The 19,650-nt window shown below is 42.4% G+C and overlaps 1 protein-coding gene across 1 annotated transcript in view; it reads right to left on the reverse strand.

The window, feature by feature from the left end:
* Positions 1–19,005, reverse strand: part of LOC140380761 (anoctamin-1-like) — a 64,036-nt gene extending 45,031 nt beyond the window's left edge. Inside the window, exons 1-3 of the mRNA XM_072464660.1 lie at positions 18,855–19,005; positions 3,206–3,550; positions 1,508–1,606 (exon numbers count right to left, since the gene is read on the reverse strand). Of these exons, the coding sequence (XP_072320761.1) occupies positions 1,508–1,606; positions 3,206–3,550; positions 18,855–18,941 (531 nt within the window). The 5' untranslated portion in view covers positions 18,942–19,005. The remainder of the gene's footprint in view (positions 1–1,507; positions 1,607–3,205; positions 3,551–18,854) is intronic.
* Between the last annotated feature and the right edge of the window lie 645 nt (positions 19,006–19,650).

Raw genomic sequence — 19,650 nt, forward strand, 5'->3', positions numbered from 1 at the left:
CAACTCGAACGACTCCTCAAAAGAACCCGCCTCACCGTCCACGTCGAAGCTTTCAAATTACACATCTCCTCCTACCGTGACGCTCTCCAAGCCGCCAAATCTGCCCACCTCTCCACCCTCATCAACAGCTCCCACCGGAGCCCTCGCACCCTGTTCTCCACCGTCAACAAGCTGCTCCAGCCACCGGACATCACTCCACCCTCCTCCCCTGACCTCTGCAACTCTTTCCTCCTTGCTTTCAATGACAAAATGTCCAAAATCAACAGCTCCATGACTGCCGTCTCCATTAACTCCATCACCACCCCCACCCCTGCCCCCCCTCCTCTCCCTGACCACCCACCCTTCCCTGCCCTCACCACCTTCTCCTCTGTTAACTCCTCTCATATCATAGACCTCATCACCGCTTCCAAAACCACCACCTGCTCTCTCGACCCCCTCCCAACGACTCTAACCAAGGCTTGCCTCCTGCTCTCATCCCCCATCTCACCACCCTCTTCAACCAGTCTTTATCCCTCGGCCATGTTCCTTCCATCTACAAACTGGCCTCCATCACCCCCATCCTCAAAAAACCCACCCTAGACTCCGCCAACCTCTCCAACTACCGCCCCATCTCCAACCTGCCGTTCCTCTCAAAAACGCTGGAACGCATCGTCGCCGCCCAACTTCACACCCACCTCCAGTCAAACAACCTCTATGAACCCCTCCAATCTGGCTTCCGCCGACTTCACAGCACTGAAACAGCCCTGGTCAAAGTACTCAACGATCTCCTCACCTCTGCAGACTCCAGACTATATATATATATATATATATATATATATATATATATATATATATATATATATATATATATATATATATATATATATATATATATATATATATATATATATATATATATATATATATAACTATATATATATATATATATATATATATATATATATATATATATATAACTATAACTATATATATATATAACTATATATATATATATATATATATATATATATATATATAACTATATATATATATATATATATATATATATATATATAACTATATATATATATATATATATATATAGTTATATATATAGTTATATATATATAGTTATATAACTATATATATATAACTATATATATAACTATATATATATATAGTTATATAACTATATATATATAACTATATATATAACTATATATATATATAGTTATATAACTATATATATATATAACTATATATATAACTATATATATACATATATATATATATAATTATAATTATTCTTACATTATATATATATATATATATAACTATATATATATATATATATATAGTTATGTATATATAACTATATATATATATATATATATATATATATATATATATATATATATAACTCTACTTGTAGAGCATGTACAGACAGATAACGCTTTATCATCAGATCCAAAATGTGTCTTGCATTGAAACAGCAGCAACATTAACCCAACATGAAGACATGCAATACCTTTTTAGTCGGCATCTTCAGTTTCATGAACTCAGCCTCTCGACACAGAACATGCCACGGAGCATGGATCTTCAGGAAGCCCGTGTCAGGGATGTTGTTCTGAAAGCAAACACATATGTGCTGTTAGAACATGGATTTGACAATTGTTGCTGTAGTGTAGTCAGAATCAGAATCAGAATCAGAATCAGAAAGGGTTTATTGTCAATGAACAAAATTCTGAAAAAAAGGAACTTGGAAATAGGAATCTTTGTGGTTCAGTGCAACATAAAACAATGAACAATGAACAAGTCCAAAGAGGAACAATCTAGGTCTACTATGGGATAAGCCATAAGATATAAAATAAGAATAAAAATAAAAAACATGGCTTAATATGTACACAACATTTAGAGTTGTACAAATACATATGTAGTGCAGAAAGTGAACAGTGAGGGATTAAATGATGGTTAAAGTGACAGTGTTTAAAAAGTGGTCATGAGTCCAACGGCAGAAGGAAAGAAACAGATTTGAAACTGTGTGGTGGAGATGCTGATCACATTGCAGTGCAAGATGGTGTTCGATGAGGGCTGAGAACTCTGCATATTTGAGTTGGATAGAGGTGGACATGGCAGTCCAGAAAGCAGACCTAGGTGGAGGCAGAATGGGCGTATCTCAGATCATCTCAGAGCAGCTGAGAGAGCTAGGAGCCGAAGTGAGAAAACTTCAGGCAAAGAACAAAACTATGAAGAGCAAAATTCTGGACTTGGACTCCAGGTCCCACAGGAAAGAATCTCTGAAGGATTTCTCGAGACTGGAGTTGCTGTCCCTCCCATTACTATAGAGAGGAAACGGCTTAGGCCACCAATGAATAAGAAAAGTAGCCAAAAATATCAAAAGGGATGCATAAACATTTTCAATTCATGAATAACATAAAAAAGACTGAATATTTACACAAGAGTTAAAATGAATACAATCAACCCAATGGCATCGGAAATGCTACGAGTAGCTTCCTTTAGCAAGTCAGCTTCAGAGTCCTGTCTCTGTCCATGGTCAGAAATATATGGAAAGGGCTCATTTTGAAGCGAAAGGGTAAAAGAAAACAGTGATTTCTAGGAATCCAGTCCAGAGTATATTTTTTGCTGATTTGAAGATAAATTGCTTCATATTTTAGAATTAAAATCTACATTTTAGGCATTTTTGTAAACAGATGGTACTTGAGAAAAACATGCTTGATTTATTTCATTACATCTAAATTAAAAAAAATACACTTTTTCAAACTACACCAACCAACTCATGAACTGTTGTCATTAATAAACCTTTAATATTTTAATGCATTAATAAACCTTTAGTTGTAATACTATTATTTCTCATGAACTCAAGGCCAACTGTCTCAGCTGAAGTAATACCACCTATTTCCTGACCACAACATGACCATATTAGGAACAGGACTGATAAAGAAGTTCCCTTTGGAAAACTACTGAGAGGCTGGTCCCAAGACATTCAACCTTCATATTCATATTCTTTGTCTTCAGAAAGTGAGGGCAAGTGTTCCAAGCAGAGCGTCTGGTGGAACGTCGCGTGTGAGGGATAGTTTAGCTGAACAATCTGTATTAGTCTGTAATTGTGAGGGAAATAAATTCTTCTTCATACACTTCCTGTCTTGTTTTCTCAGATATATTGAATCCAAAAGAACCATAGACTAAACAAATAGACGGTTGTTACCAGCTCCTCTTTCTCCAGTTCGAGGCCCATCTTGCTGAGGTTCTGTTCAAATTCTTCCCTCTTGAACCTCTTGTCGTCTTCATGGTAGTCCTGCGGGTGCTCCTGTGCTGCCAGCTCGGGGTCCTCTTTGGGCTGGAGTGGGGCGCGGCTGCTCCTCATGCTCAGACTGCGCCGAAGCCTCCTGATGAAATTGGCCTCCCCAAACTTGTTGGAGTGACGTCGGGCACCAGAGGGTTTGGGGATGTGGTAAGCCAGGACATAATCCACCCTTCTCCGTCCGTCTGACATGTAGGGCCCGGGGCACTGGAGTGGAGAGCCGTCCTTTGCATACAGTGTTTTCATGGGCTGGAAGAGAAAAGGAAAGCGGGTTAGACTCCAAAGCAAATGAGAGCGGTTGATATTGACACAAAACAAATATCTCTCAGTATTTTTGGATTATCCTGGTGATGATACTCATGTGTGACTGTTATAGAAATGATCCAACTGAAATATGCAACACAAAAATGCTTCTGTATATGTCATAGTTAAGGTTCAAAATATGAATGGGCTAAAAAAAATAAAAGTAATACAGAAAAAAACATTTGCTTTGAATGTTAAGATCTATCCATCCATCCGGTGGAATCCCGAGGCGTTCCCAGGCCATCCAAGAGACATAATTCCTCCTGCTTGTAGGCCCCGCCCCAGCGCCGGTGCCCAAAGCTTCCCGAGCCAGCAAAAGTGCCGGCAGCTCACTTTCCAGCTCACACTCGGCTCCAGGGGGAATTCAGGAAGATAAACATTATGTAGGAGATCACTGATAATATTACAAAGGCAGTGGACACATAGATAGATGCAACCTTGGCGGAAATGCGAGAGTTGAAATCCAAGAATGGTGAACTGAACAGCAGAGCCAAGGCAGCTGAAATGATGAGAAGGGACATATCAAAAAGGCAGCAAAAGAGACCTCCAATACAAAGGCAAGCACGTCTTCTTTACCCCAGATGTCCCATACAAGGTTCATCAACAGCGAGAAAGTCCACCACATCAGAGAGGAACTCAGGGAGGGAAAACCTAGACATGGGTTTTCTTTCCAAGCGACTCTTTTCAAAGGTACACCACACATGCTCAGAACACCAGGAGAGGAAAAGTGCAAAACACAGAGAACTGAACAGCGACGAGAGATGGAGCCACCAGCGTGGGGCATGTGGTCACATGCTGATACATTTCTGTTCATTTCAAACAAATGAATGTGTTTTTGACCAGTCGTTATGATTCATGTTGGCTCAGCACATTAACTCTTTGTGTAGTTACATCCTCTAATCAAAGTACTAAATGGATTCGTGGGAAGAGGGAGAAATGCATGTATGGGGGAGGCGGAGTTTATTTGTAGGGATTGGAGCCAGGAACAGCAGGGGAGATTTTTCTATTTTCCTACGATAGGAATGGACTTCTCTCCTTTGTTGTTATTTGTGGGTAAACATAATCTAATCATATATCACAGTATATTTAAATTAAAGGCGGTATGGACGATTTTTCGGCGATTTGAGAACGCAGGCGGAAGTGCGCATGCGCACTCCCCCGTGCACATGCCCCTCCCCTGTGTGGACCGATACAACACACACGTGCGTTTGTTTATTAGCGCAACGGAGCGCATCGCATCGCTCGTCTCCCGTAGATTTCTGTCCACTTCTGCATCAGCTCGAACTGTCTTTCTCCGTCTTCATTTTGCCCCGTACACTGAGGGAACTATATTATGATAGATCCATGCGCTTAGGCACGCGGAAACGTGGGGACGAGCCTGACGCGGCTGCAGGTGAGCGGTAGGTGCGTTTTATGATTGATACGTGGCAGGACAAATGATTTATCCACACCACGAGGAAATATGATAAAAAATTAGCTGAAAAAAATCGTCCATACCACCTTTAAAGTAAAAGTCCCATTGGGCCAAAGTCGATCAAGTCTGGACGTAATTGTTTCCGTCATTCCGACACAATGTCAGTCCAGTCCTTGATTATTTGTGATGTTTGTGTCATCATTTCTTTGTTAGGGCCTTTTTTCCTGCCATCATAAGCACACTCCAAAGGTATCCATTGATTGTGTCCATAGTAGGAGTTTTGAGGCCCAGATACATGGTTCTAAAATTCAGAGGGACGGCAATGTAAAAAACTGTCTGGAGTGGTTTATTCATTTCAGTCCAAAATCCCCAAACAAGACAGTCCCAGAACACATCGCAGTGGTTTGCTTCCTAGCTGCCACACCCTCTCCAACAGTCCGCATTTCCCTGTGAATAATGTACACTTTGACATGATATTATAATGAAACGTGACACATTTTTCCAACAATACTTGTGATTTTGTGATTCTGCCCTGAGAACACATTTCCCCGATGTACTTTCCCATTCATTGTCAGTCAAATGAAAGTGACCCTCTCTTTCCCATTTATTTTTCATATAATTATTAGAGTGGCTGCCTGAATCATCAATACATTTATATAATTTTGAGATTATTCCCATTGAGAGTTCTGATTTATACGCTTTAACAGATAATTCAATCCGAGGGTTACGGTGGTCGTTCCTTTGCTTAATTTCTTGGTTATAATACTCCTCATTTGTAAATATCTATAAAAATCATGTTTCTCCAAGTCAAAGGATTCTTTCAACACGTCAAAACTTTTCAGGTGATAAACCTTTATACCTTTTGTTATCCAGATTTTAAATCTCAAATCTGTGTTATTAGGTGCAAAAACTTGGTCAGAAGCTATCCTATTGTTGAGGTTATGTGTTTTCCATGTATAGTTCTTACCATGTCGTAAGAACAGATTTTACCCAGGGATTCTTAACCTCCTCCATATGGCACAACCGCCTGTACTGGAAACCCCGGCACAACAATAATCTCAATATTTTTCCATTGCGCTTCATATTCTGGGTCACACCAGTTCAATTCAATTTATTTTTGTAACGCCCAAAATCACAACAGCAGTGAAAAACAGATTACAACAATGTTCATAGGGACTTGGTTATAGGGTATGGTCATGTCCCAGCGTCCCGTGTCCTTAGACAAAATAACACAAAATAAATCACAAAAAATGTATGACACAAACTGCACCGACGATTAAGGACTGGACCGACACGTAACTCACGGACAATGGAAGAACAAACGAGCTCAAATTGGAACTTGATCAATTTGAAAGAAACTGAATTAAATGGGACTTTTATTTTGGACATTGTATGCGTTAAACCTTTTTTTGTTATGCCTTATTCAAATGTTACAATTCCAGTACCATTTATTACACTGTTTGCACAGAGTTTGAGAGGTACAGGAGTAGTTTTGCCCTGGTTACATCCCTAATAATCAAGGAACCTATCAAAGCAGCTCTTTGTATCATTCCGGTTTAAACAAACATATAGAATAGAATAGAATAGAATAGAATAGAATAGTATTACATCCTGTATGTTCACGTCACCGTTAGAGTAAAAGCTCTGCTTCACGCTGCTGCTCTGATGCTCAGGTTAATGACAGTTTAATGCCAGACACATGCTTTTTGTCACTTTGCTGATCATTAATACTCTGCAGATGATGAAGTCATAACGAGGCTCTGGAATGTCAAGAAAAAAGATTTGTAATAAAATACTCCTACTTTAGACAATACATTATATCATTATATATGCTATTTTGGTTATGAAGATATAGTAAAATAAAAATAAAAAAAATGCTAAAAATATCTAACCCTGAAATCTGTGACTGTTGTAAACGACCTTTTCAAGGACTTTGGCCCAAAATGTCAGATTAGAAATGGACCAGTAATGACTCAGTACTGCAGCATCAAGACTGCTCTTCTTTAGGAGAGGCTTTATGACCCCTGACCCCTCCCCCTGCTCTTCTTTAGGAGAAGCTTTATGACCCCTGACCCCTCCCCTGCTCTTCTTTAGGAGAGGCATATGACCCCTGACCCCTCCCCCTGCTCTTCTTTAGGAGAGGCTTCATGACCCCTGACCCCTCCCCCCTGATCCCCTGCTCTTCTTTAGCAGAGGCTTCATGACCCCTGACCCCTCCCCCTGCTCTTTGAAGTGTATTAAAACAAGGTCCATGCAAGGTTAGGCCTCATTCTGAGACTGACTTTTAGGAATATGTGTGTTTCTACCAAAATGTCTATTCCACGGAATGTAAGGGGCCCACATCTGATTAACTACCGAATGGGAGATGTCTCCATTGGCTGCGAGGCCTTGAGATGCCTTGTGTACATCTGTGTAAACGTATGATCTCATTTCTGTAACTTCTCCCCTGGTGCTACCCAAATAAGGATATTTTTACATCTTGTTCTCTCATTGGCTAATCCGTTGGTACATGGATAGGGTCATACCTGTCAGATATTGTTTATCGGTCTTTGTGCGGTTTCAGTATATAAAGGCGAGGTACGCCCAGAGACGGGGTTCGTCTTCCTGATCATCGCGACCCGGGCGCTGTTTTCTGCTGTCCTGTTATCTGATGCTGTTATCTGTATTAAACATCTTCGAAATGTACAGAACAGTGTCCGCGACTTCTTCTTGTCACACACCACCCCATGGGAACGTCACTCAGCCACATTATCTTCTTTAGGAGAGGCTTTATGACCCCAGACCCCTCCCCCTGCTCTTCTTTAGGAGAGGCTTCATGACCCCTGACCCCTCCCCCTGCTCTTCTTTAGGAGAGGCATATGACCCCTGACCCCTCCCCCTGCTCTTCTTTAGGAGAGGCTTTATGACCCCTGACCCCTCCCCCTGCTCTTCTTTAGGAGAAGCTTCATGATCCCTGACCCCTCCCCCCTGATCCCCTGCTCTTCTTTAGGAGAGGCTTCATGACCCCTGACCCCTCCCCCCTGATCCCCTGCTCTTCTTTAGGAGAGGCTTCATGACCCCTGACCCCTCCCCCTGCTCTTCTTTAGGAGAGGCTTTATGACCCCTGACCCCTCCCCCTGCTCTTCTTTAGGAGAGCCTTCATGACCACACTTTTCAAAGACATTGGGAATGTTCTAGATTGAAGCTTTAACTATGTGAGTGATGCTAACAAACTGTTCAGCACAGACTTTAGAAATATGGAGGGCCACACATGGAGGCAGCATGTAGATGAACTCAGACTGGTGATGATCTCATGGACAGTTTTGTCAGTTACAGGTGCAAAGTGAGTCAGCTCTAAGTGTCTTGGTGGTTTTAGGGTAATTTTTTGCATTGTGGGATTTATATCATTTTTAATTCCCTGAACTTTGTCATTAAAGAATAATTAAACTCATTACACTTGGATGTGGAAATGAGTTCTAACGGCAGCTGAGCTGGAGGGTTTCTTCATGTTACTGTGGCAACAGGACACGCCCGTTGTTACTGCAGCTTCCAATAATTTCAGAGAAATATATTTCCCTAGTTCTACATAAAATGAGGTTGTACATGTTCTTTTCTTTGTAAATCTCTTTTTGAATCTGGAGCTTTGACTTGCTCCACCTCCGTTGGGCATGTGACACTCCCTTTTCTGTGCCCTGACCCAATCATCATGTCTCCATGGCAACTTCTGCTTATTTTTATCCATTTTAACCTTCAGAGGAGCAATGTTGTCCAGAACATTCAAAACACTAGATGTAACAGAGTTCAACAAGTAATTTACATTAGAACATGAGACATTTTCAAAGTTTATTGTATTTTGGAGTCCTTTTTCAGATTCCAAAGCAAAAAATGTAGTTTTTTTTGTTTTTAGCTCATTAATTTCTTGTTGATATTTCCGACAGCGTTCACAAGAGTCTGTTCTTCTACCGCACATGTCGCTGGCTTGTCAGATATGTTGTTAAAACTGTAAAAATGTTCTTAAAATCCTTGGTTTACTTCAAAAAGTCAGAAGCAAAAATGTTTGGAAGACAAAGACTGATTAAAAAGCAAGCGAGCAAAAGGCGTCTGCACTGTTTGTCTGTACCAGTCACTCCCATGGGAGACAACTTTATTTATTTATTTATTTATCTTTATTTACTTTTTTTTAAGAAAGAGAACTATTGCTACTGAAACCTCTTTTACAAGGATGGGATAGGATTAAGGATTATTTTAACCTAACAATTATTTCAAGTTTGAGTACCAAACCTCTTTTGAATTAGTAAATGTATTTATTCCCCTCCACCAGGGATTATACTATAATATAAGCACTTTTGTGACTAAATGAGATCTAGTAATAAAGCATTTTTATCTCTCATAAATGCAGAAATAAGAGCTGAAAGCAGCACTCTGACCCAGTTTCACTTTCTGAAAAATGCCGTTCCAAAAGAAAATGTATGAATGTGAATATTAACAATGTTCCGAATGGTTGTTGAGGGCTAAGAACCAGTTCGACAGATTTAAATAAATGTTCCTTTCACAGTTTGAAAATCAGCTACCACAGATCTGTATCCGTCACAAGTCAGTGGCTGTGTAAATCACTAAACTCGAGTCCCTCAAATCAAACAGAGCAGATGTCAGCACAGCGCTCACTTTAGTTCCTGTAAATCAAACAGAGCAGATGTCAGCACAGCGCTCACTTTAGCTGCTGTTGACTTTAGGACAAACCTATTTGATTAGGAAACAGTGGGAAATGGCCTTGTCAATATTAGCCTCATGAACTGAAGTCAAGTGTTGTATTGGAACTAATATTTGCTCCTCCTCTGGGCCCTTTTTTATGGCACGTCACAGGATTTAATAGTGACCACTACTGTGGAAACGACGTCACATTTCTCTCCTGTTGAATTGTTATAGACACAACATAAATGTTTGCGGTTTATTAGTTTAATTGGCTCTATATTTTCATGGTTAAAACACACATAATATTGGGACTTTGCAAAAGATTATAAAACAAAAACAACAATCGATTTGCCTCTGGAGACCAGAAACAGATGGCCCGGTTTTGGGCTCTGACCCAGTGGTTGTGGACCTATGTGGGATGGTAAATGGAAATAAATGCTCAAATAGATTTCAGGGGGGGTGATTTATCCATTGTGAAATAATGAAAAATAATAGTAGTAAGCCTATTATTATTATCATAATCAAAATCACTTCTGGTCTGCGTCTTGAATGCTCAAAAGACAGAGTTCCCCAAACTGTCGATTTTATCCTTTTTAAGGAAACATTTAATATTAAATACAGCCTATGACAGTGTTTTATTATTATTATGTTTTTAGCTGGATTTTAACATTTTTAAAATCCTTGGGTGAGTGGCTATATCAAGCTAGGATGCCATCGCTCACCTCCGCATCCGGCTGTGAGAGTTGCGCGGGCCTGAGCCAGAGGGTGGCCGAGCTGGAGCAGAGACTATCCGTGTTGTGTGGAGTCCGTGACGACCATGATCCGAAAGCGGTCCCACACTCCCGACACCAGTACCCAGCTCGCGGTCACAGCGGGCTACACTACCAACGTCTCAGAGACTTGGGAGCCTTCCTCATTGGCCTCCTCAACCCTCCCGGGGGGAACTCGGAGGCGTGCCGCTGGTTCCAGCAGAGAGCCAGACCCAAAGCTCTGATGAGCTCCACACCCATCAAGAACACATAGCCTTTGGTCAGGTCACACAATGGTGACAGGGCACCGCGCTCATTTGTGGACATGAAACATAAATTTGGTCCCCTGGAGCTTCCCCCATCTTCTGCCCTCTCTCAGCCCCGTGGCTCGGCTGTGATGACTCGCCGCTGATGATCATCAGTTGTGAGTCGGGGGGCTACACCGCACCCTGCCAGCGCTCACAGAGCTCTAACACTGGTCCTGAACTGGGGGATCCACCGCAGGTGCTTAAATTTTTGCCTGAGCTGCCAGTCTTGTGTCCACTTCTGGGTCCAAATAACTTGAGCTGCAAAAGAACAATCTGGCCACATGGACCCATCAGACCAAGACTCTATCCTACATACCTTGGCTTCTCAGAGGGTGGGCCAGCATGACCAAATGTTGTGCTATTGAACTGTTGCCCGTTGCTCCCTGGCAATCCAGTAGACGCTATAAATGATCTCGCCCAGAAAGCGAGGCAATGGATCTTTATTAACCCTTTATTTTACTTTCTTGCTGCTGGTTTGATCTGCCCCTCTTCGTCCCTTGTTGGTGCAGGATTTTTCCTCTTGAAATTGTGAATTACAAGATGTCTCAGTAAATTTTCTTTTTGTGATTGAGCAGGGGCAAGATAAACCAAATCCCTCTAAAGTGAAAGCTGGGGCAGAGTGGCACCCCACCTCCTGCACCGAGTCCAGAGCACAGCCCAGGACGGAGCTTTGTCCAGCTTCTTCCTCTCCCTCTCTGTGATGCTGCAGCTCCAGCAGACCACACCTACAGGAGCTGATGCACCACAGAGTCAGAGAAGGTCTTCAGGAGTGGCCCTGTCAGGAGTGGCCCTGTCAGGAGTGGCCCTGTCAGGAGTGGCCCTGTCACTCCAAAAGACCTGAGTCTCCTCAGGAGGTAGAGCAGTGCGTCTGTGTTGTGAGTCCAGTCCAGTTTGTGGTTCAGATGAACGCCCAGGTACTTGTATGAGTCACTCTCTCAATGTCCCTTCCCTGGATGTTCACTGGTGAGGGGGCAGTAGAGTGGCCTCTGTGGAAGTCCACCACCATCTCCTTGGTCTTCCCCGCGTTGATGAGGAGGTGGTTCCGCTGACACCACAAATTCCTGCACTAGTCCTCTGTACTCCACATCATCTTCATCCAGGATGAGTCCAATGATGGCAGAACATCTGCAGGACACATCTGTCCTTGTTGTGTCTGAAGTCTGCAGTGTAGAGGTTGAAGAGCAAGGTGCAAGGACGGTGCCCTGGGGCGCCCCCAAACTGCAGGTCCCCCACACTGCAGGTCCCTCACACTGCAGGTCCCTCACACTGCAGGTCCTCCACACTGCAGGTTTGAGTGTCAGACACACAGTCCCGGGCTCTCACAAACTGGGGTCGGTCTGTGAGGTAGTCCAGGATCCACTCTGCCAGGTCGTACTCCACACCAGCCGTCTCCAGCTTGTCCCTCAGGAGCAGCGGCTGGATGGTGTTGAAGGCACTGGAGAGATCAAAAATATAATTCTCACAGCGCTGCCAGGCTTCTCTAGGTGAGAGAGGGAGCGGTGCAGCAGGGTTGGTTAGGTGTCTTTTTTCGTACCCTTTGGTAAATTGGTTTGCAATGATTAAGAGACATCAAACATACATGAACACAGCATGAGAAACACAGACTCATTCATAAAATGTAAAAATTGCCCCGAGTGAGCCTGTTTAAGAGGACAATAGCTGAAGGGATGAAACTTTCTCTATATCTTTTGGTTCGGCATTTTGGCACGACCAGTCTTTGCCCCAATGGAGTTCCTGAAACAGAGAGTTCAGGTCCTGAAACAGAGAGTTCAGGTCATGAAACAGAGAGTTCTGGTCCTGAAACAGAGCGGTCAGGTCCGTTCAGGTCCTGAAACAGAGAGTTCAGGTCATGAAACAGAGAGTTCTGGTCCTGAAACAGAGCGGTCAGGTCCGTTCAGGTCCTGAAACAGAGCGTTCAGGTCCTGAATCAGAGAGTTCAGGTCCAGAAACAGAGCGTTCAGGTCCTGAAACAGAGCGTTCAGGTCCTGAAACAGAGAGTTCAGGTCCTGAATCAGAGCGTTCACGTCCTGAAACAGAGAGTTCAGGGCGTGGCTCCGGTCCTGCATTATACTGGAGCTTAGTCTCTGCTGTGCTGGTATATATAGACTCCATACTCCGTTGTGGCCGTCCGATTAGCTTGCCAGCCCATTTCACAATCTGAGAAAGTGCGTTTTTTTTCTTAACCAAGATGACATGCAGAAGGTTAAGATTAACTCAACAGAAGCAGAATGAAACAAAGACATAAGAGTCTTGTCCACATCAAAAGTTTCCAGTTTCTTGAGGCAGTGCCAGCGCTGGTGTCCCTTCTTGCACACTGCCTCACAGTTGGCATCAAAGACCAGAGTCAATGATTGTGCCCAGGTACTTATAGTGGGGCACCAGCTCCACAATCTGACCATTGACTGTGACCGCTTCAGAACTGTGTGTACTTTTTCTAAAATCAACAACCATATCTTTAGTCTTGTTAACATTCAGAAGCAGCGACGACTCCTCACACCATTTTGCAAAATCTTGTAGAACTGGCCCATGGCTGGGGTCGCCCCCTCCTGGAGCAGGCTCACAATGACATCAGCATATTTAAAAATTCACCTGTTATCATAGTGGCTCTGCAGCATACTGGTATACAGGATGAACAACAAAGGTGAAAGGACACACCCTTGTGGTAAGCCAGTAGAACTAAAGACCGGGTCAGACAGCACTCCATTGACCCTTGTTCTTTGTATCCTGTCAGTTAAAAAGCTGAGAATCCCCCCCACAAGATTATTGCTCAAGTTAAAATCCTTTAAGAAACGATTGATTAAAATATGGGTCTGGATGGTGTTGAAACCTGTGATAAAATTCACAAATAAAAGCCTGTCATGAACAGATTCAATAAAGTAACAGTGGCATCCTAGACTCTCCTATGTGACCTGTAAGCAAACTGTAAAGGATCAGCCCCTCTAATTATTTTCTCAAACGTTTTCATTACAATCGACGTAGTCTATAAGAGCTTTTGGACGATTTCATTTTTGAAGAGGGACAATCATGGATTCTTTCCACACTTTGGGCACAATCTGTTCTCTTAAAGAAGTGTTGAAGATGAAATGAAAGATGGGGCCAATTTCTATTGCACGTTCTTAGCAGACACCCACAAATTTTGTCTGGAGAAGGGCTTTTGTTTTACTTGAGTTCTTTTAAAGGCTCTTTCTACCTGAACCTTTTCAATATTAAAGTGCTGAGTGTCCATAAGTTGGCATTTTAGTCTCTGAATTTCAGAGTTAAAATCTTTGAAGCAGTTATAAAACTGTTAAAAGCACTTGCTAATTCACCATCAGAATTAAAACCCTCCACAAAGAGGGTATATTTTTGGGGGTTTTGAAGACCTATGATCATCTTAGTGCTAGACCACACTGAATCCATTTGATTCATTTTTAGCTCCCTGTTGACATTCTTCTGCACATTTAAATTTCCCAGTTTGAGAGCCGGCTTCTTTTTCATTGACGACACCTACAACTGCTCCTGAAACCCAATGTTTGTTGTTTGGATACATTTGAACTGTTTTCACAGGGATTATCATGTCTCTACTGAAAACAGCATATGAGCAGCATACATTAGTAAATACATCGAGACTGTCACAAGAGTTCTTAAAGACATCCCAATCTGTGCACTTAAAGTACTCTTGGAGGCATTGGATGGAGTTCACACTTTCAGCTCCTTACACTCCACCTTTCCTCTCCTCAACATCTTTTGTAGGACGGGAGAAGGTGAATAAAGTTGTCGTCCGCGAGGCCGAGCGGAGGAAGTGGCAATGATTCATACGCTTCTTTAACTGATCCATAACACAAGTCAACAATCTTATCCCGCCTGGTCGAACAGGAGATGCCTTTTTGAGTGACACATGATTAAAATCATTGGCGCATCAGGAGATATGCATTGCATTTTCTGTAGTGTCAAACTCGCACGCAGACGCCGCATTTGCTAACTGTTCTGTGTCGGAAAGGTGCTCCAGATCCGTGTCTGTGTCGTGCTCCCTAAGCCAAGTCTCTGTGAAGCCAAGAATACAGCAATGTTTAAAATCCTTTTGGTGCCGGGTATATCCATGGAGCTCGTCGACTTTATTCCTCAACGAACATTTCCAAAAATGATAGACGGCAGAGGAATACGATTGATTTGCCGTCTCCTTAAGCGAAGCTTTATACCTCCTCGTTTCCCTTTTTTCCTTTTCCGAATTCCCGATCATCCACGGGAATCGCTGGAGGGTCTCTGGAGAAAACGTGGTATATGTTTCAGCATGTTAAGCTAAGGCTAAGAAAAGTTTATTTGTAGTAACGCCTGGCGTGTGTCCTGCATCTTGGCCGGGCTACCTTCTGGGCAGGTACTAGCTAAGTACCAACTCAAACACTGCCGGTCGCACACGGCAGAGCTATCGCTGGAGCGGAGGTGGTCCAGGACCAGCCACCGGCCTGAAGCTGCTGAGGTCTTTGGCGTGTGTTTTAGGCACTGGTACCACAAGGATTGAACCAAAATTTCTCTGTAAATTCCAGACTATTCCAAGTTCCCTCCCCAACCGGCTGTTATAAATAAAGCAGTATATATAATGAGGAGTTATTATAACCAAGAAATTAAACAAAGTAATGCTTCAATCAGACATTCTAAGATAAATAATATTTAAATTATTCAAATGTATTAACTATTTGGGCAGCCACTCTATTGATTACATTTAGGATAAATGGGAAAGAGAGTTATTTTGTTCTGGATGATGAAAAATGGGAAAATATATGTCCATCTCAGTGGAGACTGCCCTGTTGCTCAGAAATACTGGTCTGAGATCAATACAGCGCTGCGAACTATTTCTGTTATCACCGTCCCACTGGATTTCAGAACTATGTACTTGGGCCTCAAAACTCCTGCCATTGATTCAATGAACATCAGGAACCTTCTCCTGGCAGTGGGGAAAAGGGCCTTGCAAAAAGATGGATTACACACATTGTACCAACAATTAAATACTGGACAGACATTAAATTGAATATTCGCAATATGAAAAAAAAAAAACATTTGGAGTTGATTTGAAGAGGGACATATTTTACAGACTGTGGACTAAATTGGACATTTGAGTGTGTTTGTTTGGCCTTGATGTTCTTTTTCGTTGGATGTCTGGTTTTATTTGAGTCTTCTATTCTCTCTCTGATCTTGTCCAGCTCGTCACAGGGCTGGCCCCTGTCCAGGGTGTACGTGCCTAAGGCCCCAAGTCACTGGGATATGCTCCAGTCACCCGCGACCCCCAACGGGAACAAGCAGTAGAGAATGAATGAAAAGTAGTACATATCTCAGAGCCACGTGATTATTATTACATAGGACTATTACATGACATATTGTGTTAACACAGAATAAGAGACATTTTGAAACAGGATCAACGACACGTGTGGATGAAGCCAAATACAACTCCAAGTATGTTTTTGATGAGGAAAGAATTTCATCCCATAGTTAAAAGCTCAAAAAAGTATATTTTGCATGGTATGTGTCTAATCTTACAACTAGTAATGAGAAATACCTGTGATTTTTATATTCGATCTGATAACAAGTAATACTAAGGCAAAGATAATAATATAGATCCAGTACCAATAGAAATGACTTATGTCTTGAAAATTCATTGAACCTTCTCTACTTTAACACGAACAACCCGTTTTCTAACCTGTTTTTAATAAAAGGGAGAAAATTGGCTATTTATAGAATGGTCTTGATGGTCTTTTTTACTTGTTTCAATTTGGATGAAAAAGCTTGGTATTCCAAAAGATTACAGGTTTTAAATGTTAGTATTGTGACAATACTTTCAAGACACTCGAACATGAAATATTCAACAAAAGTACTTGTGTTCCTCTTTTACCCTTTAGATTATCTTTTCCCACGCATATTTCTACATCTTTTCTAACTATAGCGTTTTGTGGACTATGCAGAGGATAATGAGGCAGCTTGTGTAAAAGGTCCTGCTGAGAGTGTCAGAATGTTCACCCAGCTCCTACATCACACCCGCTGAGCTCCTGAGTGCTGTGTACAGACGGCCACAAATGTCAGGGAGGTGAGAATATGTTATATAAGCCGGCTGTGATTCACTGGAAAATGTGTCATTTTCAATCTCTGGACGAAGGCAGTGATATGTTTTTTTTTAAAAGATGCGTAATGTGACTTTTTCTGGTGGGACGTGTCTTTGCATGGAGATGTCAGGGTTCGGGACTTTTTATTACATCATTGCAGCCTTTGCGATTTGCTCACCAAAAAAACGCTATTTTGATTTGACTTAATCTTGCACAGAAACGTAAAATCCCTAATTATTTATTTGAATATTTTTAGTTTTAATTTGCCATTTGATTCCACATGCCTTAACATGTTTATTTTTTTCAGAAAGAATTGAAATGAATAAATAAGGATCCACATTCCTTTCCAATGACTATTGCATTTCCATCCCTCTGTTCCTGATAAACTACTGCACCTCGGTTTTTCACCGAGCTTGGGAAATCTGCTTCAATTACAGGTCATTGCAATTAAAGATAAATGTGTATAATATTTGTATAGCTTTTATGTTGGTGAGGCCAGTGATACCTGGTGTTTTGTCATTTTGCAGCAAAGCGCTGTTTGCCGTTCACTTTAGTCTGTGTCTTCGCCCCGTTGTTGCAGACTTTCTGTTTCACAATTGCGGTCCTCTGTGTTCTTTCACACAACAAACGTGTTTCCCAGTCACACTCGTGATTTTAAAATGTGCTTCTCTCTTCTCTGTTGTGCTTTAGTGGCCCCAGGTCAAAGCTCTGTGTGAAACAAAAGTTCCACTCTTCGTTCTGTGTGCCCTGCGCGCTACAGATTCCTGCAGTTTTAATCAAATATGTAAATTAAACAAATCAATGAGGCAATCAAATAATAATCAAAACTTTTTTGTCATCAAATTGCTCAGTTTACTCGATCGTTCAGCCCCAAAGCCAAAAAACCTACAAGTAAAGCAAGTCCTAAGCCAGCTCAATGGCAAGAACAAGTCCCGGGCAATAAACAGCTACGCCCTGCCAGTGATGACCATCGTGGGAGGACACGCCCCTACATGGGAGGACACGCCCCTACATGGGAGGACACTCCCCTACATGGGAGGACACGCCCCTACATGGGATGTCCCACCGGAACATAACTGAAGTGGCTGATATCACGAAATTCTACCAATGGTTAGAAAGAGCCGGTCTGAAGGACAGAGGCCCTGATCTACCACCAGACAAGACCCAAGGTGTAGGCTGTGCAAAGGGGCCTGAGACAAGACCCAAGGTGTAGGCTGTGCAAAGGGGGCCCTGAGACAAGACCCAAGGTGTAGGCTGTGCAAAGGGGGCCCTGAGACAAGACCCAAGGTGTAGGCTGTGCAAAGGGTCCTGAGACAAGACCCAAGGTGTAGGCTGTGCAAAGGGGGCCCTGAGACAAGACCCAAGGTGTAGGCTGTGCAAAGGGGGCCCTGAGACAAGACGCAAGGTGTAGGGTGTGCAAAGGGGCCTGAGACAAGACCCAAGGTGTAGGCTGTGCAAAGGGGGCCCTGAGACAAGACCCAAGGTGTAGGCTGTGCAAAGGGGCCTGAGACAAGACCCAAGGTGTAGGCTGTGCAAAGGGGGCCCTGAGACAAGACCCAAGGTGTAGGCTGTGCAAAGGGGGCCCTGAGCACCAGATCAATAGAGGCCCAGATCAGTAAACCTTCACTGCAGGACAATTCAGCATTAGTAAGTATGCAAAAGTCACCAAAAAAAAAATTCTGAGTAAGATAATCATAAGGGAAAGCCATTATACAATTATATGTATTCTACAAAGGTGAAAACTTTTGGAACAAAACATCAAGGACAAATTTCTAAATTAGCCCATGTCCAGAATTTGAACTCTCATTAGCTCAGTATGTGTGGGTCACTTTTCTTAGTCTTGGCAAAAATCACCAGCACTTTGTCTGAAACCTGTCTTAACTCTGCTGCTCTTTTAAAACAAAAAATGAACGTAAATTCATAATCTGAAGACAGACACTGTGGAACATTTCAAAGGGTTAACAGAGTGCTTTATGTTACAAACTCTAGAAACAGGATATACATTAAATCCCAGTCTTTGGTACAAATGGGTCTTACTATGGACTCGCTGCTGGGAGCCTTGTAGTCAACGTTGGGGTTCTTCTCCTCCTCAGGGACAGGCCAGTAAGCATCTGTGCGTCTCATGGTGGCGCTCTCCTGTGGCTGCTCACTGCCCGACACCTTATCAGACTCCGGCAAAGGAAGAGAGGAGCCTGTGCACAAATATTCAACAGCATTAGCACAATTCACCATACTGTTGATAAAGATTCAGTTGCAGTCATCTGGACTGTGTTTTTAGACAAATAAAACGTTTAGACTCTCCTCCAAGAATCAAGAATCCCAAGCAAAGGGGGTCCTGGGTGTCCTCCCCCAGAAAATGTTAAACAGAACAGTATTGTCTCCTGGTGTATTTTAGAAGCTGTGAATACAACAAGGCCTCATTGTTTTGGCTCCTATCAAATGATGCCTTCAGGCCGGGTGTTCCCTTTCCCCTTCACTTTCATGTTCACTGTCATGTTCACTGTCATGTTCACTGTCATGTTCACTGTCATGTTCACTGTCATGTTCACTTTCATGTTCACTGTCATGTTCACTGTCATGTTCACTGTCATGTTCATTGTCATGTTCACTTTCATGTTCACTTGCATGTTCACTTGCATGTTCACTCGATGTTCACTTTCATGTTCATGTTCACTCGCATGTTCACTCGCATGTTCACTTTCATGTTCACTTTCATGTTCACTTGCATGTTCATGTTCACTTGCATGTTCACTTGCATGTTCACTTGCATGTTCACTTGCATGTTCACTTACATGTTCACGTGTATGTTCACTTGCATGTTCACTTGCATGTT

Source organism: Eucyclogobius newberryi, unplaced genomic scaffold, assembly GCF_026437365.1.
Source record: "Eucyclogobius newberryi isolate DKJ021-1_F unplaced genomic scaffold, fEucNew1.0.hap1 SCAF_5, whole genome shotgun sequence".
NCBI classification, from domain to species: Eukaryota; Metazoa; Chordata; class Actinopteri; order Gobiiformes; family Gobiidae; genus Eucyclogobius; species Eucyclogobius newberryi.